Raw genomic sequence first — 25,302 nt, forward strand, 5'->3', positions numbered from 1 at the left:
TCCAGAAATGTAAAATTGAAGGCTGACATAAAAAAGGAGAACCAATTTGTTGAGTAACTTTTGCCTGCTGTCATAACCAGGTATACATACGTTCATGGTGCAACACAATACTGTACTTCAAGGAGTCAGCTAATAATAATAATGCACACTTTCCAGACACCCAACTTTATATGGCTGGGTAGCAAGCATATCAATCGGTCCATACTGATTTGTTTTTGTATTACCCATGTTTTATAATGCTATATTATATAGATATAGTTGTGAGGGGAGTTGAGGAAATCTATTTGGTGTGGTCTGAATATGTCCAGCAGACACCATGTTTCATTTTTACAGTGGTAACAAAAAAAGCTGTACAACCAGTGTCTAGTATCGGAACCAGTATAGGAATAACAAAATACTTTTGTTCCATTCGATAAGCAAGCACGCCTGATAGGAACTAGCTGAACAGCAGAGGTCTAAAGTGTCGAGTACTGTATACTGGCCTTAAAGATGGTGAAATCAAAAGACATTACGCTATAGCTAGCTTCCCTGGTGGTCTAGTATTAAGGACTTGTATTTGCCGTGGCATATCTCGATGGGTTAATTAACATGAATCAACCCTATTTTTGCAATAAATAGAAAATCTGTTGGCTTTTTATGAAGGAAAAAAAATCGGACTTACACATTGTTGAGGTTTGACAAACATATTCAAAAGCAAAATGGTTGTGCAACTTTCAAAGTAAAGCTCGTATACATATTTAGAAAAGTTTTCTTGGGAGGCACAAAGTCAAATCCCCAAAAGAATAAAGTAGGCTTTACTGAGAAAAGCTCAGTAAAAGCAGGCTTTGTTATTATTGAGCTTACAGATTTTTTTTTTCTCTTCTCAAATCTATAATATGGAGACAACCACACGCACACAAATTAGTTCATAAGTCAAGCACAAAAAGCAACTGGGAAAACATCCACACACACACACTGACAGAAAGCTGATTTGAGATGGCCAGTTTGTGCCAGAACATAAATATTGCACCAAATGTACCCGCTAAATACAACACCCCTCTAACGCTATAATAGCTTATACTCCAACATAGAATATATCTTTATTTAGTTTATATGGGAAATAAAGGGTCTGCAAAACATACAATTCATAACACACCAGTAGCATCTGGTGTTTGATAGTTGCTTTTACGTGAAAGTCTGAATGAACGGCATTAAAGTTTGAACGAAGTGTATCAAGAAACAAACGAAGAAAAAAACTTTTTACAAAACGGTTGTTTGAGGAAAAATCAAACCAAAGAAAAAACTCCAGCCTCAAAAACACGGAGGCAAAATTTGATCCACTGAACATTTTTAACTGCATTTCTGGTCTTGAAGATTCTTGACAGTTTTAGCACTTGTGTTGGCATTTACAGGTGCCAATTTAGCAGGGCATGATTTGTAGAGGAAGAGGAAGTGCCTAAAGACGACCAAAAGAGGACGGCAATTTGTAGTACTCGAGGTTGTTCAGAGGAGAGCTCCGTCTACTCGGGTTCAGCAGTGGATGTGTGTGTGTGTGTGTGGGGGTGGCTGTCCAAAGATGTAGCGCTCAGAGGGGCTGCAGGACGTTTCTGCTTGCCTCTGAAGTGGTGCTGCCTCCAGATCTCTCCACCTCGGACAGCTGCTCAAACACATCCCTGGGGACGGTGGATACACAAGGTAAGAACGTGTCAGAACATCTTACAGCCGACTCATGTAATGCCCTCAGACATGAACACACAAACATATACTACTACAAAACTGAGTCCAGTGAGTGTGTGTGTGTGTTTATCAGTGTCTAGTGTTCGCTGTGGTGTTAAACCTGCGACTCACCGGAATTACAAAATATTTTTGCATTGCAAAAGTATTCATCCCTTTGAGGTGATGCAACTTAAAGATTCTAAGCAATCATCCCAGACTAGGGATTTGATTTTTAGGTCACAATTCGATTCAATTTAAACATGCCATTGTTAGACTATGGAGTCTTGTTTCATAAAGATCAACAGATCATTGGTTTTATGCCCAGACAACTGTCATTTACACTTTCAAACTCTTCTTTAAAAAGAGAAGTGAACTCCCTTTTTATTTAGAAAGTGTTTCACAAATGAGACTACGACAGTCTACAATATAAAAAGCTTCATCTTTTCAATACCAGTATCTGTGTGACCCAACTCGGTACATAATCATTACAAAAACAAAACATAAATCCTTCTGCAGTGAATTTCAAGTGTGCTGTAATCTACAAAATACGGTTTTGTTGTCATTTACTGTCACGCTTGTTTCTCCCCTCTTTTTTTCCCTCTGATCGCTGTGTGTCGGTCGCCGAGGGCAGAGGCAGAGCTTTGGACACAGTCTGTGTGAGCTGAGAGACAGCATTTGGTAGTCAGCTAGCTTGTTGCTACCAATATCAGCTGCTCTGATTCAACAAAGTTGAGCTGAAAAAACTTGCATACAGGCTGAAATTCAACCGTGGTGTTCTGTCGGGAGATGCAGTGACTTAATGATTTTTTTTGTGATTCATTATTTTTTATTGAGAAAATAAGTTACACATCATTCATTTTACCCTTTTATATGACTTCTTGAGTATAGTTGTATTATGCCTTGACATACACGGGAGTAGGCGGGGGGCGAAGAGAAAACAACTGACAAAAAAAATAGACGCTACTGCTTTTGATTTCAATGGTTGATATCGGAAGTTAATTTTGATCGCTATCCGATGTGGGATCAAAATTTTGACATCCCTACCCCAGACAGATCAAAGAGACTGCTCAGGATCCAGCAGTTTTATTATGAGCACAAATGCTACACTAACATAACACACTAGTTGTTTAAAGACATTGGTTATTCTTCCAACTCACTTTTGCATGTAAAAGAAGATGTATCCACTGCGGTCACGGTCTCGCTGGACAGCTGCTTCCTGTGTGCGTGACACGTCCAGGTCATTGTAGGTCAGCCAAGACTGCTTCTTCATGTCGTACACGTCGCTGATGTAATGGCCTAGGGTGGAAAATAAAGTTTATTTGTGGACACTCAAGTGAGGACAGGTAATGATGCCATGGTTATCCCTAAGGTAGGCAGGATCTCATTCCAGCCAGAGACTATGCCGGGTGATGTCACAAGATCACGCGAGACTCGCAGGATCAAATATGACACGAAAATCCATCACGTCAGGCTTCAAATAATGTGTGTGTGTGTGTGTGTGTGTGTGTGTGTGTGTGTGTGTGTGTGTGTGTGTGTGTGTGTGTGTGTGTGTGTGTGTGTGTGAGTGTGTGAGAGTGTGTCCAGCAAAGCCAGAACACTGACCAATCAGTCTCCTCCGAGGAGCTACTGGCAGCTACCGGGCTGCAGTAGTTTGCATATAAGACTTATCTACACGGCAGATAGAAGCAGCACAAACACACACAAGTGCTCACCAGAGGAGGAGCTGCTCCCAATGTGACTGACGACACTGATGAGTCTAAAAGAGTTGGCCAAGTCTCCGCACTGTGGATTACAACGTTTATAAGCAGGTTAATATGAATGAAAGGGGTTCAGTATATCCAATGTATAGTGTATATTATCAATACAGCTAGAAAAGCTACACTAGTACTTTACTTCTTTTATGCAGAAAGGATTTTTACTTGTTTTTAGTACATGATAGCTGCTTTTCTGTTTATTGTAGAAATAAAGTAAACAAAATCACTTGTATTTTACTTTATGATCTGGACCGTTGTACTTTGTTTAAAAAAATCACAAGGCAGTTGTTTGTGTGGCAGCAGGATGTTAAGTACCTCAGCGTTCCTCTTCAGGTTCTCAGTCTCTGCTTCAGTGTATTCCATGTCCAGAACGTCCTCGTTGCCAGAATCATCATCCGAGCACAGTATCTCAGGCAGAGAGTTGTTAAACTCTGTTGGGTGAGGAGGAGATATTGATACTTGTCAGGCATTTTCACAGCCCTGAGTCTGATTAAACAGTGTCACTAAGTGCTCTGAGCACTGTATACTTTTGTTTTGCACTGATGTTGTCGTGTAAAAATGGAAAGGACAAAGTGAATATGAGAAGAAACTGCACTGAAAACTGATTCAATCACTCAGAGATTTCTTCCTCACTGCCTCCGCTACCACTTAAACATACTCAATCAACAACCAGATACTCAACATTCAATCATTCTTGGTTCGTACCTTGTAAACTGAGCTCAGTGGCCCTCTTTAGATCATCATCCTCTCTCAACTCTTGGGCCTCCTATATGGGGTGAGGTGGAGACAAGGTTTTACAATGAGATTTAGTATAAAGGTCCAGTTACACCAAGCCGACATCCGAAGCCGAAGCTGTGGGACGCATCGCAAAAACTATGCCGACAGACACTTACTGACGGCCCCAAACTGTCCGACGGCTGACTGTCGGCTTTGTGTGTCAGGGCCTTTATACATTTAAACATTTGCATTTCACTCAGGTCATGTCTGCTGGGTGATCAGTGTCTTGCTTGCTCATCAAGTACATGCTTCAGTGCGATCAACGGTATTTGCCAGAAACTACTGTAATGTTACACCTGCAACCTTGGAGAGTCAACATTACTCATTAAGGATGGGGGGAAAAGAAAATTGTGGTGTCTTTATTTGACAGTTACCACATCTACTGTTTTTACAGCACCACTGATCCGCTCTTAAAGGAAAGCCCTGCCGATGTCATGTGATCTTACATGCTCCTGGAGGCTCTGGGCCAGAGCCTGCTGTAGCTCCTGTTCTTCCCTCTCCTGATCCAGACTGTACTGCTGGACCCAGTCCAGTTCCCCCTGCTGCTGCACACTCTCTGGAGTCTGGTTCTCCTTGTTCTCATCCATGGTTAGGTCCAGGGAATCCAGCACATCTATACATGATGAACACATACACAGGTCAGTTGACTTAATACTTATCTTGAATTATAAACACCCGTATACTTGAGTTTAATAATGATAATGTTACCTAAGACATTCATTTCGGCCGACCCAGTTTTTGCATGAATGCAGAAACTAGCAAGACAACTGACTGATGCAGTACAAATCATTGCAATACATTTTACGATGCATACAAATACTGCGTTTCAATTTGAAAAACAAAATTAAAAATGGACTGCTCCCTGTATAAACTCCATCTGCTGAATGTTTTAATCTCATGACGTTGGACTACCTGCAGGCTGTTTGCTGTCCGTTTCCAACAGATCTGTATGATAGGCCAGGTCATGGGCATCTGTGTCCCCAAAGCCTGTGTCTGGGCTGCTGGTTGGCTCATCCTCCATGAGGGGTGGAGCCGAGAGCCCGGCCTCTTGACGACTCATCTCCAGCACGGCTGCCAGCATTTCATCATCGTTTATGCCACTGAAGTCTGCTGAATCTATTGTTGCTCCTCGCTGAAGACACATAAAACAGTGTCAAAACAGCTACGGTAAAAAAAAAGGAGGCTGAATCATAATTGTCACGGCATGTCAGCAGATGCCTACCACTTCCGGTCGGTCATCATCATCAGGCAGACAGCTGCTGAGGCGTCGCTTGCGGCTCACAACTGCCTTTCTGTTAAGCTCTTCTTCACAGTCAGAGTCCACGAGGATAGAGGTGCAGCTAGAGTTGGCCACTTTCCCTCCAATCCTTCTACACACACACACAAACACACACACACACACACATCATAAGCTCAGTAATTGAATTTACAAGCAAAAAGTACAAAAAAAAAACCGGGTCTGGGCACACTTTCAGTCCTTTTCCTAGCCATGCAATATGTGACAGATAACACTTTTTTAAAAAAGGATTTCTTTTTTGGCATTTTTACTACCAAGGCACTCCTGCACACACATTTTATAAAGGCTGAAGTTGCAGCACACTTCAGAGCTTTACTCAAGTTGTGGTCAGTTTAAATGTATCTCTTCCGTCCTTTCCTCTGTTTAACCCCTGTGCATCACTAGGGATATTTTGGGCTTTTTAATTTTTTGATCATTTTGGCTGTGTTAATGCATATGGCATACATTTTGGCAAGGATTTTTTTTTCTTCAGATTTTGGAAGTTCAACCTCATCTCCTATAATAAGTCTATAATAAACAGTGTAGCCAAAATATAGACACTCAGACCCTGAGTCCTACAGACCCTCAGACCCTACCACTCTTTCAATCCAGAGCCCTGGCCTTTATTTCTTTAATGCATTAACGCAACTTGTGATTTTTAGGTCGTAGCAGGCTCAGTTTTAAAGCTAGAGTGAAGATATCAAATGGCATAACGCATCATATGAAACTAGAAAACCTAAGGAATCCATTGGTACCAACCACGTCATACTAGCTCGTTGCGCAGGAGGTTAAAAAAAAGCCATTTAAAGGGTTAAAATGATGAAAATGAATATTAGTTTACAGTTATGATCAGGACTGAGGTAAGTTAAAAGATTTAACTCAGTCAAAGTGGAAAATAATATTGCTATAATTTTATGGCAGTATTTCTTTTTACATCAGAGCAACTTTTTTTTTTTTTTTTTTTTAATAAAAGGGAAAGTTTTGCAGAACTAGCAGTACTTACCGGAGAGGTGCTGTGGAGGAGTTGACCAACTGTGACGTTTTGAGTGTTCTGGACCTTTGAAAACAAAGAAAGTGTTTAGAAACATTCGCCTCATCTCTCAGCCAAATGATACAATTTAAATTTAATGCATATAAGTCAATTGCAAAGCTTTTAATTAAAACCCATCTGATTAGAAATGTTTATTAGTTATTATTTTTATTTGAGGGAGTTAAGGATGTCTTACGTGGAGGATTGGGGACTCCATCCGAGACTAATAGGGGGTCGTGTGGATTCAGTGCAGTGGGAAAGCAGGGTAAGGTATCGGGGAATCACAACCTGCTGGCCCAGCTTGCTGTTCAGAGACAGCTGGGCGTTAAAGCTGTACCGTTTCAGGTGTAGGATGAGCACTCTGTGGGGAGAAAAGATCGTCACGAATCTGAAAGTAGTTGGCTTCTTTGTTTATCAGGTGCTGCTTTTATTCTACTAGTGATCAACAGATGTTTACAGGAAGTACCGGTTGAGATTCTAATCATATATTTGAAATACAGTGTGCATCTGCTCAACTCTTAAATATGTTCAACTGCAAGCATTTGACAATGAGTGTGAGAACTTCTCATCGTGCATTTCACTCTCAACAGTCTGTGTGTAGATACCTGGGCAGTTTGCTGAATTTATGCATAACAGTCGCCGACTTCCCATTGCACTTTTCACACGAGTACTCGATTTCCTCCATCTGCAAAAAGAAAAAGTCACTTCTATCATTACACATTCAAATGTTATATATCTAGTTGAGGCCTGTTTCTTGTAGCTACTTGAAAAAAAGGATTTTTAACAAGCTTGGAAAGTGGTCAAAGATGAATCTTTCAGAGAAACTGATCTGAACTAAAAACCTGTTTCTGAGAAAGACTTACCCTAAAAAAGAGATCCAGAGAATCCTGGATGGAGCGCAGAGGGAGGGTTTTCTTTCGCCGTGGTAGGTCGATGGACAAGTCATTGAACTGCTCCCGCTTGGTCACTACCTCGCCACATCTGCAAAAGAACATGGAGGCATAAAATAACATTTATTTTTCTCCAGAGTCATGAACAGTTTTTGGCAAACACATTACAAAAGATGCATTGCAAGGATAAATTCAGATGATCAAGCAGGAGACAGGCCTCACCCTTTGCAGGTGATGGTGTGCTGCACCTCAAACTCCATGTTTACAGCCACAGGGCAGGTGTAGATACGGGAGGTGTCCGTTTCTTCACCAGGCTCTGCCTTGGCTGCCAACGACGTTGCCTCCTGGCCATTATCACACGCCACAGAGGACGGTGAGGACGCCGAAGCTTCATTTGTCCAGCTCTTGTTCATTTTCTCCACATCGTCCTTTAACTGGTCCAAACACTGGCTCAGGAACTCGTGAGCATCCTGGTCAACAATGTGACACGCATGCACTTAATTAATCACAATGAATTAATATAAGACTAGGGTTATGGACAGAACAAAGCTAAGACAGTCCTATCTACATCTATAGACTACAGGCTATAAATGGATTTTTTAGGGATTTGTTTTCCCTTTGACATGTTGGCGCTAAAGCAGGTAAGCGTCATAAACAAACAAATATAGTTTTCTGGTAAAGTGTGTGGCATGGCATCCATCTGTAACAACTACACAGAATTTTATCCATTAAGGCACTGTCTCAAAGTATGAGTAGACCCCAACTGCTCTGAACTGTTGATTCTCGAGGGAGATCTTACATTCTGCATGTTTCCAGAAAAGCGCTCAGCCGTAGAGGAGATGGCACTCTTCACTTTCCTCAAGAGGTCCTTTTTTGTCTCTGGACAGCCCACGTCCTTCTTGACCATAAGGTGAGCAAAACGCCTGCAGGCAGTGAAGATATCACACAGAATAAAGTACTTTTAGGGCAGGTTTTGAAAAAGGAGTCAGTTCACAAAGCACATTAATGAAAAAACAGTTTTCTACACAGATTGTTAAAGTTCCTTTACAGGGTTCCTACAGCTTAAGGCAAGTTACTTTACAAGAACCAAAACTGAAGAAAAAAATGACATCTATTACTTAATGTTAGGAACAATTTTAGGCATACACCCAAATGTTGTTCGGAGATCTGTTGCTGCTTGCCCTGGTGCTGGTGTCGGAGACGGGGGTGGAGGAACAGAACTGGGAAATACCTGGCGTCTGTTGGCGGGTTGCTAATGAGTGCTAATGTCGTTGCTGGCTAGCAGCTCTGAGCATCCCGGTCGCAAACAAAATATGAATGTTGTTGGTTACACTACCCTTTCTGCGTGAAATTAATGCAAGAGGCATTCGCTGAATTATTTAAAAAAACAGATATGACAAAGTATTTTGAGATTTTAAATTTAAATGTCAGGAAATAAAAACATTCATTAAATCCGACATCCAATGTCTTAGCATTTCTAAGACTTTTGAAAGATTTGATTTAAGACATTTTAATACCAATTAAGGCCTATTTTTGGATTCATGAATTCAATGCTTTCGGGGGATCGCTGCTTTAAAAAAAACAAACCTTGTTGAAGTCCCTTTAACAATCTGAAAGACATCACTTTCGATCTGGCCCCATCTATACAGCCCAACGTAGTACCTGAGCAATGCATTGATGGGCAACTTCTTCCATGGGATGCTCTGCCTCAGCATGTCGGTGGAGAAGGAGGGAAGGCTAAAAAGGGACTGCAGGATGGCGTTCATGTAGCAAGTGTTGCCCAGGTTGGAGAATCTGCGATATATGAATGAAAGGAATGACACAACGGATTCACAAAAGAAAAAACATGTAAGGCCTTGAATCTGGATAACAGAATTTCCAACACTACCCTTTCGAAGACTTACAGAGAAATGGTTTACATGATGTTACAAATGTTTATGTTTTAAATTGTAAAAGCAAAATGGACCTTTGGGAGACATTTATTTTTCTTGCAGTAGCTAAGAAGGTGGGCATAAACAGTCTTTTCTGATTTTCTTTGTGCATCATTTGGGTTCATAATATCCAAAATAAATGCAATCCAGCCTCTCTTAACATTCACCGGGGGCCCCGGTAGCTCACCTGGTACAGTGGGTGCCCCATGTACCAAGGCTGAGTCCTTACCGCAGCGGCCCGGGTTCAAATCCGTCCCGTGGCCCTTTGCTGCATTTCATCCCCTCTCTCTCTCTCTCTCTCTCTCCCCTTTCATAACTATCTCTGTCACTATCTATAAAAGGCAAAAAAGCCCAAAAATAATCTTAAAAAATTAAATAAAATTAAAGATCCAAACGTTTCCTCGTCACGGTTCCAAGTCAGCTCATGTCCGTGTGGCCACCCTTGCGGAAAGCATAACCGAAGCTTTATGCTCACATTTAGTACAGTAAATGCGGCTTATTCTTACCCTTGCAGTGGGGGCTGAGGCTGGGCCAGAGTGGAAGGCCTCTGCTTGTTCCAGCCACCGTAGTCCAGAGAGGTGCGTACCTTCTTGAAGGGAGTGGAGTGATTGGGCAGTATGAGGCTTCTCTTGGCTGTAGTGGTCTGTGATGTACTGGATGACCTGGGGGGATTTTAGTGAAGATCATACAGATGTGAATCACTGGCCTCTCAATGATTTGATGCTTCAACTTGACAATTAAATTCAAGTACAATTAAAATTTCTCAATTCAATTTTGAGAAACACAAATCCAAAATTGTGTATCCATACAAAATAAATGTGCAATAATGTGACAGTATTCTCCCACGAGCAGAAAAATAGATGGAATTATGTTTCACTGCACTGCTCTAGTATCTTTGTATGGAGAAGTAAATGTGTGCTGACCCCTTGCATTTAACCAGGGCTCTAAAATGACCCTTTTCACCATCCTCCCGGAATCTTCCCGAAATACAACCTAAGCCGCCCCGAAATGAATGAGGACCGTCCCAAATTTAAAATCTCTTTTTCTACATTATCATTAGTTAATCATTCAAAGTGACCTTTACAATAAATTGAAAAACAAAAATGGTTTGTTTTTGTTCATAAATTTAAAAATGTATCCACATTTTTTTTAAATTAATTTTATTGTTTGTTTTTTATTTATAATTTGCATAATTTGCAATTGATGTTAACGATGCAGCTAACTTAAATTAAAATATTTTCTATGTGTAAAAAGTAGCATTTGGTCAAAAAAAACAAGATTTTGCAGAGGTCCCCCAAAAAGCTCGAACCAGCCCTGCTAGCTGCGCATCTTGGAGGAGCTGCTGGACAAGATGCTCCTGTCATGGGGAGAGGAACAGCACGTTGCCACGGACAAAATGTGATGGAGAGATCTCATTGCAGCCTTATTACCCATAGGGGATGAAGACGAGTAAGTATAAATAAATAAGTTAACGTTAACATTAGCAACAGGATTTGAGCTGTTGCGGAGTTTGACTACTCATAGTTAACGTAAAGTAATCGTCAGCTCACTCACTGTAAATGCAAAAGTTGACTGCTGACTCGTTAGCGAGCGTTAACCGTGACGTTACTGTTAACATTAAACAGTCTAACGTTAGCTAACTGCTAACGTAAATACTAGAAAGCTTACCTCATTGACTTGGGAACTGACGTAGGCTACACACACAGCACGTACCGCCTGTCAGAGACCGCGACAGACCGTGAGAGACCGTGACGGACCGCGGGGCACTGACAGTGTGTTTGCGTGTGTGTGTGTGTTTATGTTGTTAAGGAGGTTTAATAATAACGGTGTGCTACGCTAAACGTGGAGTCATTTTCATTGCCATTCATTCTATTGCAACGGGTATTTCTATTTCAACTCTCGTCCCAAATTCGTCCCAAAATTAATTTTCATCCTTCCAGATCATATTTTTTTCGGCCCCGGGACGTCCTTAAGCTGGAGCCCTGATTTAACACAGCTCACTTTGCATTTTAGCTGCCCACTGAAGAAACTCACCTGTCGAGGAACGAGTGGCTCTGGCCGTAGTCTTTAGTCACAGACCGGCTGCCGTAGAATGACGTTGGCTGAAGGGGAGTTGAACCCAGTGGAGCTGAGGGCAAGTGAAAAAAAGTGTGGTGAAACATAAAGAAACAGACAATTTCAGATCTGAATATGCAGGTTAATGTTCTATATAATACAATTTATTGTCTCATACTTTGCAAAGGGCAGTTACATAATCTCCAGAAGTTATGAAGGTAAATAGGTAAATTGAATGTGCAAGAAGAATTTTACCAAGTAATTGAAGACATAAGAAGCAGTATATAGATAGTGCTGCTGCAGAAGTTTACCTGAGCTCCTATTCTCTTCCGCCTGCTTCAGCTTATCTTTGCAGCTCAATAGAAACTTCCTGGATGAATCCGAGGTGGCCTTGTTGTTGCTAAGAAAATGTACATATAAATATACATATATAGAGAGACAAAGAGTGTGAGAGAGAGAGAGAAAGAGAAAGAGAGAGAGAGAGATTTGGATGTTACCTGACTATGGAAGAATTTATGGAAACAAAAAAAAGCATTTGTAAACATTTTGATCAATGATCTAAATATTTCCATTTTGCCACTGACGGCCATTATACATGCATATGAAACAACTTACAGTACTGTAGGGCTGTCAACGTATAGTCTAAATTTGAATACATATTTGAATAGTAAAAAAAAAAAAAAAAAATTAAAATATGAACATTATTTGATTGTGGGGAAAAAAGCAGCACTACCGCCGCCGTCTGCCTCGTGCACACTGAATGCACCGCATGACGGGTGTCACACAACGTCACTTTCATTAATTGAAAATGAAATGTAACATTAGGTCAAGCTGAATGAGACATAATGCAACAACAACCGTAATGATGGCTGTGCACTCAAGATCAGACTGGAGACGTAACCACTTAAAAGATGGTTGAGTCGTACTGGCTGTCTTCTGACGTGTGTACTTTTTAAACAGAAAACACACGTTTTATGTTGTGATATTTACTGGAAATGCCACCTTATTTAGGTGTTGGACGAATAAACCGTCTATAGACGAGTGCATCGGTTGTTTATTTTGGGCAATGTTTGTATTCAAATTGTTTGAATCTATGTATTTTTTTAGAACAAATATTTGAATTAGGGATAGACCGATATGTTATTTTCAGGACTGATAGCGATTATTGGTAATCAAGGAGACCGATACCTGATGAACCGAAAATATTGGTGTCAAAAATGGGAATAACACAAATTTCAGGCTGATAATCGGTTGATCCCTAATTTGAATGTCATTTTTGGCCGATTTGGACAGCCCTACAGTACTGTATATATTAACACTCCATCTTATCACCAGACGAGGGAACAAAATATACCAAAAACCTAGATACCAAATCTGACAAAAGGCTACCGACGTCAGATCATTCCGTGTGTATCCAACAACCCCTAAAGTTCAGTCTGGAGAGTGAGGCGTGTTGCCTTTACCTTGAGGAGTCATTTTCCTTGGGGTAGTCCTCAGTCAGGTCACTTTCAGAGGTAAGGAGTCTCTTTCTCTTCTCACTCCTGAAAAACAGTGACACAGAACAATTCATGTCACAAGCCTGATTTGATTCCTAAACTGGGAAGAAAGACAAAACCATAACAACTAAAAAATGACGGGTGTCAAAGTTCTCCTTTAGGACAACAGTCGCATACAGGCACACTGTCACAAGGAATATATGCCAAGGGCCTGTTGTTATTTATTGGTAGAAAGAACACAAACAGTAGCTCTTACTTTGTCAAAACAAAACAACAAATACTGACCATAGCATTTTCCCACTTTTCGGAGGCTAGCTCTTTTGTAATAATGCCAAGCATTGTCACCTCATCAAATGAATAACATAACATAATTTGCATAGCAACAGCAAAAGGAATTTCCATCATACCTATTCTCAGAGAGTCCAGTGCGAGTGGGAGTGGAGGCAGCTCTACTCGGGCTGCCTAGAGGCTTTCGCGGTGTTGTGTCGTCTCTGCCTTCTGCACTCTGCCGCCTCGGTGTTGTCTGGAAGATGTTAGGAATCTGGACATGTAAGTCAAAATGTCAAGGTACGCTTGTCTAAATCTAAAAAAGTTAAAACATGTGGTTTTGTGTTCTTGCTCACCTGTCTCTCCCCTGACGGACTGGTCTCATTTTTCAAAGAGCGGTTCCCGAGCACACTGAAGTTTGCACTTCCGTGGGATGATTTTAAAACTGCTGTTAAGAAAGAATAAGAATTTGGGACAAAGCGTGTAAATGAAATGATTCTTTGAACAATTAGGTCTGGGGTTGAGTCCCCCCCTTTCACAAAACACCATCATATTTGGTTTTAAGCTACAACAACCTGTAGCTCCTCATGTGATATTAGCCATGACTTCAGGAGTCAGGGAAACCAGGATCATAGTCACTTTATAGTCAGCATGAGGTCAGGATGTATGATTATTTGCTCAATTTAATTTCAACTTCAAAGGCCTGTTTTGAGAAAGTGGTGCCAGATCAGCCGAGAGAGGTTCAATGCAGTGCTGCCTGTCATCTTTAGACCTACCCATGTTCTTTAAGAAGAGATTGTGTATCAAAATGGTAGGGAACTACACAGTGTCAGGAGAAAAGGAACAGGACAAACTTGAATCAGAAGACACAGGACGGTGTGGAAATAAAACAGGATTAACGTGTTATCTAATTTGGCCATTCTTTACCTGAGGCTATGTTAAAGTCCAGTTGAAACAACATGTAGTCTTCCTTTTTGTAGCTAAATATTTTGTACCTGTTTTTAAATATACTGTTAATAGTTTATTATTAAAAGAGAGAGAAAAGGTATTTGGTGAAATATCAGAGATGCTCCTTTCCGTCTCTAAACATTACCATGAGAAATACAACTAAAGCAAAGCAGTAACTAAAAATAATGACTTTGTACCCTGCAGAATCAGAAACCATGGTAGTCAACGTCACAAATAAGAATCACGGCCCTTTGGTTTCCATCGTGTTGTGAACCATCAACAAAGCTTTGCAAGTGCTTAAAATGAACAGTGGTGTAATTACTTGGCTTTCCCAGCTTCAGCTTCTCCAGGTAATCTTTAGTCTTCTGAAGCAAAGTCGGGGGCATCTTGTCCAGGATGATGATACTGTTGTCCTTCAAAGTCAGCATGAGTCGACTCAAACTCGGGCTAACTTTCTTCAAGTTCTGGTTCAGCTGAGGGCAAGAATACAATGCAAGATCAGTGCTTCCTCTAGGCTGACTGCTTTGGGTTGGCGGATGGGTCGGGGGGGGGCTAACCCAATTTAACACTCACTGTACCACCACACCAAATTCCTTTCTCAAATTTAACAATTTAAAAGTTTCTTTAAATATGCATCAGTTACTTTTACGGTGGGTTCACAGAAAGAATGGAAGAGCTGCTCTATGTTAATCGTCTCGTGACCTGAAGCCTGGCTTCGCTCTTGCGCTCTCTCGCTGGCAGCACTTTTCCAAAAATCATACAATGTATGGTGTTAAATGATTCTCATCATTTCCCTTCAGATCCAGTAACTACCAGTCATTCTCATTAATAATATTTTGAGCATGAGAATAATAAACAAAGGATAGCAGGAAAACACCTTTTGGTGTGCCATGATTTATTTTATAATCCAGTTTCTTGTTACTGTGCAGAGCTCATTCATTGCACATGGTGCCATGCCTCAAAGCTGATATTGTACTATCTGACACAAAGTGCGAACAAGGTTGAAATAATGTCATCTTGCATAGTGTGACATGCAGCGAACCTGCAGAGTTTCTGTTATCACACAATGTATAAGGCCTTCATAAAGTTCCCTTTCCTCCAGCTCCCTCTCATCCAAATGTAGCACTTTTTGACCACTTTTCTGTGCAAACTGCAGCATCAATTAGCCCGACAATTTTTTTTGATCTATTTCATCATGTTTTGTTACAATCACGAGCAACGTCTCATATGATTTTGATAGTTGCCAACTCATAGTCTACGAGACGTTCGGTGTGTTGTCCTCCGTTTTTACTCAGTAGTTCAATATGTACTCCTTTATGACTGTCAGGACAGCAGAAAAAGCCTGACCTGCACATTGCTGATCACTTGAGCTAACTTTATTCACAACATTTCTGCCCTTTATTCAGGTCTTTCTTTATTTTGTAAAATTCCTAACTCATCTTCATGCCTGTCAAGACAACAAAAAAATCGGTGTATCTCATCTTTGTGGTGCGTTCCTTCCTACCTAAGTTTTATTTTCTGTTTCTCTACATTTCACAGTATTGCTTCTGCAAAACCCTTGAAATTGTATCTTATTGCTTGTTGTACAAACTAGCCATTGCTTCATTTTGCCAAGTAAAGAACAGCTATGAAGGGAGAAACATTAAAGACTGCTCTGATGACATTTCCACAGATGAGACGGATGTTTCCAAAAATTTGAGTAGTGGATCTCAAAATATCACAATGAAAAATGCAACAAAGGAACAGCCTCAGAATCCAAAGCAATGTTTTAGCAGTTGCACCAATTCTTGAATAAATACAAACAAAACAAACTGAACAATACCTGGAAAGTTTTGGAAGCTCCGCCGCAGTTGAATCTTATACAGAGGTTGACTTTGTTGTCCTTTTCCAGAATTTCAAAAGTTCCCTCTTTCCATCTGGTGGTGCCCAGGTCAATGCTTGTAACGCGGATAGTAACAGCGCCACCGCTGGAGAGTTTGGGCACTGTGGTTGACATGGCTCACTATCCAGTTGGTGCACTTGGGGAGGCTGGGACTTGTGATCAAACAAATCCTAAACAAAAAGGAAATTAAATCAAATGTGTCAGTACAACCACAGTGTGTGTTTTACCCATTATACATGTCTAGTCTATATAGGTGAAATATAGAGTGATATTGTGGTTTTAGCTGACATGTGTCCAGGGCTGGACTGGCCATCTGGCATACCGGGCATTTACCTGGTGGGCCGACGTCCTTTTGGGCAAAGGTATGTCTTTTTTTTTAGGCCCATAAAACGGGTAAATCGTCCCTTTTCTTTTCCTTAATTGACACTGGGCTGGCCCAATCGCTCTGTGCCGGGCGGCCACAGAGGAGGAGAGGGAGAGAGATGAGGGAGGGAGTGTAGAGTTTGCGGTAAGCAGTTATGGGCTGCCTGGCTCAACATATGTCATGAGAGATGAGCTGTGCTCGAAGTGGGCCAGTACGTAGCGGTATGCAGTATTTTACTAATTTTACTCCTTGGCGTACCATGACTTTTTCATGTGTACCGGAGCTTCTCGCAAACTACCCTCCTCTGCCCTCTCCATATCATGTCCTCTGAGATATTCATAATGGTGATACATAACAGCGCAGCACAGTTTATTGTTTTAAAGTCACCAGAATTCAGGAAACAAAGTCTCTGAACTCAAATTTTTCTGGGGGAGGACCCCAGATCTCCCAGCTTTGGTTTGGAAATCCTCCCTATTTTTTGTCCCAGTCCAGCCCTGCGTGTGTCCCCTCACTAGTTTTGACTGATGCTCGTTCATGTCTATGTAGAGCAAGCACAAGCTCGAGCAGCAGGACGCTGACTTTAGTTGACTTAACGGCCACATGTGTCGCTGTTAACAAGCAATGTCTGATTCTTACATAGAGCCCCTTTAATCATGTCAGTGCCATGCTTGTAACGCGGACAGTAACAGCGCCACCGCTGGAGAGTTTGGGCACTGTGGTTGACATGGCTTACTATCCAGTTGGTGCACTTGGGGAGGCTGGGACTTGTGATCAAACAAATCCTAAACAAGAAGGGAATTAAATCAAATGTGTCAGTACAACCACAGTGTGTGTTTTACTCATTATACATGTCTAGTCTATATAGGTGAAATATAGAGTGATATTGTGGTTTTAGCTGACGTGTGTCCCCTCACTAGTTTTGACTGATGCTCGTTCATGTCTATGTAGAGCGAGCAGAAGCGCGAGCAACAGGGCGCTGACTTTCGTTGACTTAACGGCCACAGGTGTCGCTGTTAACAAGACATTTCTGATTCCTACATAGAGTCCCTTTAAATATATCAGTGCCATTGAAGTACCGTTATTACTGCCATTGCTCCACAGGGAGATGGTCAATGATAAACTATACCAATGTGTTCGTCCAATCAGGTGGGGACAGCCTTTTGTCTAGTGACAGCGTCCAATGTTGGGAAGCCTGGCATCCCCTCGCGATAAAAAACACACCTGTGGACAGTACCATGACTTTAGTTGACTTAACGGCCACAGGTGTCGCTGTTAACAAGACATAACATAACATAACATAACATGTCTGATCAGTGCCATCAAATTACCGTTATTACTGCACATTGCTCCACAGGGAGATGCAAGCTAATGAGCTCAATGATAAACTCTACAAATGTGAAAGACATCATCAGCACTGGCTTATTAAAATGACAAAACACTCATTTGTGATCTCGCTACTCAGCTAAAATGAACTATTAATAACGCAATCGAGCTATGGTCAAGGTTTGACTACTGAGGGCTGGTTAGTTGAAAGTCACAACAAACTCCACAAGTCAACTCAGCACCCCAACTACACGGCTCACTTTAACACAGACTAGACACGCACAACTACATGTTGACAGGCAGGGGAGACTGTTTCACAGAGTGGGGAAACTCACGACACTTATGTTAGCTGGCTAGCGGCTCCAATAAGAGTCAACGTAGCCTGGTGGTGTGCATTAGCATCAAACTAGCCCCAAATGGCCAGTCTGTGTCTGTAGCACGGCTGATGCCCGACACCCTGCGACCAGCCTGGTTACCGTTATTCTAACAACACCAACAGTCACACACATGAGATAACCCTGTAAAGTTACAGAGACTCAGCTGGGAGGACACTACAGCCCAGCTGAAGGTCTGGATGTCTGGGCTGTAGATGTCGTCCCCTCACACAGACCCTGAATGGATGGATGGGGGAGGCCGACATTAGCTAGTTGGCTAGCAGGCTAGCTGAACCACGGCCTATAAAAGGAGGATGGGACACTAGTCTTGGTCTATAGTGTATAACGCATGCGCAGTGTAACTGAAGCTGCGGTCGTGCGTTGCGATTGGCAGGCCAGATTCTACTGCGCATGTGCAATACCCCCAAAGCTGATGACGCGTGTCCCACCCTCCTCTCCATAGACCTTGGCGGGAACTAGCTAACGGGCTAATTTGCCTGATGTTAATGTGCAGATGAAAACAGAGTCACACTTTCATTAAACCGCCTCAGTCATTTACCTGTCGATGCTAGCTGCTCGTCTTTACACTTTTAAATCACAGTATCGTTTCCGTGGGTCCTCCGAGGGGCAGAAAGTTAGTTTCGCCGGCATTCAGCTGCTCTCCGGTAGGTTATGTTGTTGACAGTGGTCCCGCACACACTACGCCTCAAACACTGCGCGATGATGATGGCGGGAATGTGAACATTTACACCGGAAATGATTAGCGAGACTACCTCCGGTCCGGGTCCTAGTCTCGCGAGATTTTAATTATTTTGTATTTAGCTCGGTTGCCTCCATTGCTAACAAAAAACTCGCAGCTAGTTTATGTTATCTGATCGATAGAGGTCCGCTTTGAGCTCTTTAGGCTGTTACTAATACAGATACATGAACATATATTAACATTCATTATCCTGTTATCGCAGTTATGTTGTGTTGCATGTAATGTTGAACTACTGGAGTCCATTAGTCGAGGCGGTTAACGCTAGCAGCTAGCTTTAGGCTAGCTCGGGCTAGCTTGCTCGTACTTTGTGTTAGTTACGTTTGTTTCATTGCAGCCACGTTAGTAAACCACTACGCTGCAGCTCAGCTGATAAAGTAGTTTTAACATCAGCTTGGGATCACACAGGGCTTCAGAGGATGCTGGCGACGGGAGCAGTGAGTATCTAACATCAGTTACTGAACACAAGTTACATTCCCCCTCTTTGTGTTGCTCTGATTGTTAAAACCATCTTATTCAACACTGTCTGACTGTATTATAACTGTTATATATGTGTTGTGTATCATGTTCCAGCTGTTAATTGAAGCTTTATAATGTTTACACTGAGGAAAGACGATGTTTTTTATGGTTACACCATTCAATCAAATGGAAATATTCTAGATGTCTTCTGCATCAACCTGTTCACATTTCCTCACATTTGTTAAGGGTTTGTGGCTTTGAACAGTTTGCAATGGTTGATTCTCTGACTAAGTAAAAACTTGATATTTTGTCTGTGACATAACTAGGTGAGCACATAATAATAATAATTAGAGAGATCTCAGTAGGTAAAACTGCCAATTCATTCATAGTGATGTGGTCAGGATAAAGCTGCTTGCTACCACAAACTCAGACATGATATTTTTGAATACCTTGATATCAAATTATGAGATGCCATATTGTGGACCTGTGTAGTTATCATCACATAATAATATACACATATTATGTATGTTATATTGTTATGATAAGCAGATAATGTATTTTATCATACTATGATATACAGTGTGTATCGAAGGTTTAATAGGATGGCGATGATGGGTGCATTTGTTGATTATTTTCCCACAGGCTGTAACTAACGTCACAGCCCTGGCTCAGGTAGACCGGGAGAAGATCTACCAATGGATCAATGAGTTGTCCAGTCCAGAGACCAGAGAAAATGCCTTGCTGGAGCTTAGCAAAAAAAGAGAGTCCGTGCCAGACCTGGCACCGATGCTCTGGCACTCCTGTGGCACTATTGCTGCCCTGTTGCAGGTATGATCCATGTCCCATCCCTAGCTGTTGCACATAGTATCTCTTTGGTCACTATCTGTGTATGTTAATTATATCTGCTGTTGCGTTGCCTTGATGATACGTTTAACTGATTTCTTTCTCATCTTATTTCTTTCTCTTTATTAGGAAATAGTGAACATCTATCCATCTATAAACCCACCTACCCTTACAGCCCACCAGTCTAACAGAGTGTGCAATGCCCTGGCACTTCTGCAGTGCGTTGCCTCACACCCAGAGACACGGTAATAGGGAGTTCAGTAAATGAAAGAATTACAGTGTTTTTTGTAAACTGAATTTGTTTCTGTTAATGCTGGTGATGAGGCTCTCTTTAGAAGCTTAAACTATGTAATACTACTTAACCTATAGGACAGAGGCAGTTTTACTCCACTACATCTGACACAATTTGCTCTGAATTTGTTGAAATTTCATTAAGTGGTCCAGTTATCATCCAGAACACAGTCAAATAGTCACTGGCAAACAATTTCAGTGATACTTGTTTGAAGTATTTGGATGTTTCATGTGACCGTATAATTCTTCAGTGACTGTTAAAGGTAACACCTCAGAACCTCAGAACTGATGTCTTTATCTGACATGACACCTGACTCATTTCCTTTTTTTAAAAAAAATCTTATTGACGCAAAAATATGTCTTGCATCTGAGAACTGGGGCTTTAATCCCTGTTGTTTGTAAAGTTAATTGCTTGTAATGTAGGTATTTTTTTCCCTCAATTGTCAGTAAAATCCATAAAGGTGACCTTGTAGCTTACGTCTGATATTTACTGTGTATATAAGTGTGCTCACATTGATTTAAAATGTTTTTTCCTTGTTCCTTGCCAGGTCGGCTTTTCTTGCTGCTCACATCCCTCTTTTCCTTTACCCTTTTCTGCACACTGTGAGCAAAACACGTCCGTTTGAGTACCTGCGACTTACCAGCCTAGGAGTCATAGGTAAACTTTACCCCTGCTTAGGTGTTTTACTTCTTGATTGATGGTTCTTTCCACAAAACTGTGTCTTCATTATTGTCAACAAGCTCTCTTTTTTGTTTCTTGTGTTTACTGCAGGTGCCTTGGTCAAAACCGATGAACAAGAAGTGATTAACTTCCTCCTCACCACTGAAATCATCCCGCTGTGTCTCCGCATCATGGAATCAGGGAGTGAGCTCTCCAAGACGGTACTTAACTGTTCCAGCTGCTTTTCATACAGTCCTTTAACTGACACAGACCTTAATTTGACTGTTGGTATACAGTCATAGATAAAACATGTGTCCAACCACAGCGTTTTCTCCTAAAAAAAAAAGACTAGATCTAATATCAGTAATTTCTCCCAACCTGCTGCTTTTCATTAAGAATTATGAGCACTTACAACTGCTGTATAGTGCAAGTTAAAAACATTTTTTTTACTCTTTTAAGTTATAGAAAAAGTAGGTCTGCCATAACGCGTTAACGCAAATTAATTTTTACGCCAGTAATTCCTTTAACGCATTAACCCAATCGATCTTTCGGAGGTTGTAGTGGGCTCAGTTTTAAAGCTAGAGTAAAGATAGTGGCATCATATTAAACTAAAAACCTAATGAATCCATTGGTACCAACAACCAACAATGTCATACTAGCTTGTCGAGAAGGAGGTTAAATAACGCTCCAAACGTGAGCTCAATTTTGAATTTTTCATGGCCATTTTCAAAGACCTCAAGATATGTGAATGAAAATGGGTTCTATTGGTACCTACGAGTCTCCCCTGTCTCACCGTGTTATGATTCAAGCATATTTTTATGATAAATGAAGGGTGAGGGTTTCTGGACAATATTTGCCATTGTTTTGTGTTGTTAATTGATTTCCAGTAATAAATATATCATATAATATTTGCCTACTCCCATGTTGATAAGAGCATTAAATACTTGACAAATCTCCCTTTAAGGTACATTTTGAACCGATATAAAATGTGATTAATTGCAAATTAAATATTTTAATCGATTGACAGCCCTAAGAAAAATAAATCCTATATTAACCTACTGTTTCTGTGCCTAATGGGGTTCTAATGTCGGCTAACATTTCCCCATTCTTTACTTCATTTTGTTTGGCAGGTTGCTACTTTCATACTGCAGAAGATCTTGTTGGATGACACAGGGCTGGCCTATATATGTCAGACGTATGAACGTTTCTCCCATGTGGCCATGATCCTTGTAAGTGTTCCTTGAGAAACTGAATTTGATTTACCGTCCGAGTCTCTCTGCACGGTGTGACACTTGGCATCGATTGTCACAATATAACTTTCATGTTTTTCTGTGCAGGGCAAAATGGTGCTCCAGCTCTCTAAAGAACCTTCAGCTCGCCTGTTGAAGCATGTTGTTCGCTGCTACCTTCGCCTCTCAGACAATCTCAGGTAGAGCAGTGTTTTATACAGTATACTGTATGTGGTCATCTGTTTTTACTTACTTGTGTAAGATAGGTTCCAGTCCCTCATAGGGCTGTCATGATATTAGATTTTCCCTACACGATTATCGTGGCCAAAATAATTCACAATAACGTTATCACGATATCTATATCAATTCATCTTTAACTTTGTGCATTGTGTGTTTTGTCTTATTTTTTGGCGAATGAATTACACTCAAAATACGAGTATAGGGAGGTGGAGAGAGAGTCTGTAACCATAACTGTATTTATAAAATGATTTAAGAGGTGCTGGATTATTTACACAATATTATCATATGTGTATTATTAACATGATATCAATATTTAATTTTGAAAATATCATGGTAATTGTCAATACCAGTATATCGCGACACCCGTCATCTCTCCTGACTCTGGAAACTTTTAACAGGGTAGAGAATATGACTTGATTATCAGTTCTTGCCACTAGGAGGAGCCATTAAACAAATACAGTATGTGGTGACTGTGGCTTGTCAGCCTGTGGTCAGAACTTAATGTTTGCACACTAATTGTTTATTTGGTAAATGGACTTGCATTTATATAGCGCTTTTATAGTCTTCCGACCACTCAAAGCGCTTTACACTACATGTCAGCATTAACCCACTGATGGCAGAGGCTGCCATGCACCTTGCCAACTTTGCCCATCAGGATCTAATCTAAATACTCATTCACACACCGATGGCTCAGCCTTCGGAAGCAATTTGGTGGTAAGTGTCTTGCTCAAGGACACATCGACATGTGACCGGAGCATTCGGGGATCGAACCACCGACCTTCTGATTGGTGGACGACCTGCTCTGAGCCACAGCCGCCCCCAGATAATGATCGCTAAATTAATTTACTACTGCTATTATGATTTCCAATGAATTCCTAAATATTAATTGGTTACAGCCTTAGAGATGCTAAGATTACCTTTCCTTTCTCCTTTTTAAATCATTATAAAACATACTTTTGCCCTTTCTGGCTGCTGCCAGTACTAGGAAAGCAATTTTAAAATATTGCTTTGAGCTCTGGCAACTAGTGATGGGCTTTTGCCATTATTATTATTATTTACTACATATATACCATATATTTAAAGGCACAATGAGTAGGATTTTCCTAAAAAAAAAAAAAATGCCACTTCACTTCTGACCCACTAGAAGTGTTTGCATCAATACAAAAGTTATTTTAAGGAAGAGCACAGAGCTACAGCTGTTTGCAGAAGAGAGGTTATACTTGAAACATACAGTAGATTGGTCTGTGATAATAAGCAGGAGAACCTTCATAAATAACAGCCTTTATCTAAGGAATATGTTTTCCACATGTGTGCGTAATCTTGATATGCTGTAGGTAGAGAAGTACAGACTTTTTAAAAGGTTTACCCCTTGCTGCCATTTGGAGCCAGCAACATGAGACGCAAGATGATGACCGAGAAGGACATTGGTTTTTGACACGTGGTTTTCCTTCCCCAGAGCCAGAGAAGCCCTGCGTCAGTGTCTGCCAGACCAGCTGAAAGACAGCACCTTTGCCCAGGTGCTGAAGGACGACACCACCACGAAGCGCTGGCTGGCCCAGTTGGTCAAGAACCTGCAGGAGGGCCAAGTTACCGACGCCAGAGGCATCCCGCTGGCTCCGCAGTGATTGGGACAGAGTGTATGTTTACAGCTGATACAAAGGGACTCTCTCATCACTGGCTAGATTTTGTATTTTGCCAAATATGGCTCGAAGACTGTCTGCAAAGTGAAGGACATAAAAAAAAAGGAAGATTTGCTTTTGGATAGATAATTTACACCAGTATGTCACTTCCACACAAGGTCACTTCTTCACAACTAAAAATCTGTTTTTTTGAGCGCCAGACTGATCGTAGATTTTCCATTTAAATCCAATAATGACATATTGGCTGATATGTGTTTATGACGTCAATGTTTTTGGCAAGATCCAAAATGAAAGTTATGTCTGAGTAGGATGTTTTACAGTTGAACAAAAGACTTCATTATCAAAACAATAACAGTATTTTTTTGAACAATAAATTTCACTGAAAATTACAAATAACTATAAGTAACAGAAACATACATTAAACATGGAATAAGGAAACATGGCCAAATGTACATTAAAATGCAGCATGTAAAACATTTATTGCTGCAGTTAACTGCACTGCAATTTCTATCTGGGTATCTGTCAGCATAACAATACTGATATATCAATGATAAGTCAGTATCGGTTGTTAATATCAGCTCTTCCAAAATATCGGTCAGCGCTTGTCTTTTCCCGTTTATCACTGTAACATTCCGCTTCAAAGTGGGAAATGTTTTGGGTTGTTTTTGCTTATTGCATTTCAAATTAGACTTTTTAATCTTCTATATGACTGGTTGTGTCTCTTTTTTTGCTAAGCTTCAGTGAACTGCTATTACAGAATATGCAGAAGTTTAGTAAAACAGCGGATGTATTTCTGAATAGTTTTATGTGTTTACTGGCTTTATATATGGCGGCCCAGTAATACATAAAATGACTTCTGTCCAGAGTGAAATCTCAGAAGCTGGTCTTGTTCAAGATATTTCATAAATGAAAGGTTTTCCACCAGTAGGTTAATAATAGTTCCTTTGACATGTGGCTAGAGGAACTGCTTTCAGTCTTATGCACTGGGAAGACAGTGACATTGATTTTGAAGGACATGTGTTGCTGTTTCATTTCCTGTCGATTGACTAATCAAGTCCATCCACGCTTTATCTGTAACCGCTTATCATATTTAGAGTCGCAGGGGGAGCTGGAGCCGATC

The 25,302-nt window shown here is 40.9% G+C and overlaps 2 protein-coding genes across 5 annotated transcripts; one reads left to right on the forward strand and one right to left on the reverse strand.

Moving 5' to 3' along the window:
* Positions 1–236: 236 nt before the first annotated feature.
* On the reverse strand, positions 237–17,149 carry usp37 (ubiquitin specific peptidase 37). 4 transcript variants are annotated; one of them, XM_037790829.1, is made up of 24 exons: positions 17,084–17,149; positions 15,942–16,107; positions 14,442–14,592; positions 13,528–13,619; positions 13,312–13,445; positions 12,872–12,949; positions 11,720–11,808; positions 11,388–11,481; positions 9,860–10,015; positions 9,085–9,216; positions 8,222–8,345; positions 7,645–7,892; positions 7,396–7,513; positions 7,138–7,217; positions 6,729–6,893; positions 6,506–6,559; positions 5,449–5,596; positions 5,139–5,358; positions 4,673–4,839; positions 4,155–4,215; positions 3,765–3,880; positions 3,408–3,477; positions 2,853–2,991; positions 237–1,652 (listed from the first exon to the last, which is right to left on the reverse strand). In XM_037790829.1, exons 1-24 carry the CDS (start codon positions 17,089–17,091, stop codon positions 1,565–1,567), a joined length of 2,898 nt encoding a protein of 965 aa, XP_037646757.1. In that variant the 5' UTR covers positions 17,092–17,149; the 3' UTR covers positions 237–1,564. The 4 variants fall into 4 exon arrangements, with proteins under 4 accessions (XP_037646757.1, XP_037646760.1, XP_037646758.1 ...); XM_037790832.1 differs by lacking the exon at positions 17,084–17,149 and having other exon boundaries at positions 13,312–13,427; positions 13,528–13,616; positions 15,942–16,167; XM_037790830.1 differs by lacking the exon at positions 17,084–17,149 and having other exon boundaries at positions 13,528–13,616; positions 15,942–16,167.
* Positions 17,150–18,846: 1,697 nt separating this feature from the next.
* Positions 18,847–24,886, forward strand: cnot9 (CCR4-NOT transcription complex subunit 9). The gene is made up of 8 exons (XM_037790844.1): positions 18,847–19,256; positions 19,921–20,106; positions 20,251–20,366; positions 20,961–21,070; positions 21,185–21,294; positions 22,204–22,302; positions 22,411–22,502; positions 23,999–24,886. Exons 1-8 carry the CDS (start codon positions 19,239–19,241, stop codon positions 24,165–24,167), a joined length of 900 nt encoding a protein of 299 aa, XP_037646772.1. The 5' UTR covers positions 18,847–19,238; the 3' UTR covers positions 24,168–24,886.
* The last annotated feature ends 416 nt before the right edge of the window (positions 24,887–25,302 follow it).

Source organism: Sebastes umbrosus, chromosome 13 (genome assembly GCF_015220745.1).
Source record: "Sebastes umbrosus isolate fSebUmb1 chromosome 13, fSebUmb1.pri, whole genome shotgun sequence".
Lineage (NCBI taxonomy): Eukaryota > Metazoa > Chordata > Actinopteri > Perciformes > Sebastidae > Sebastes > Sebastes umbrosus.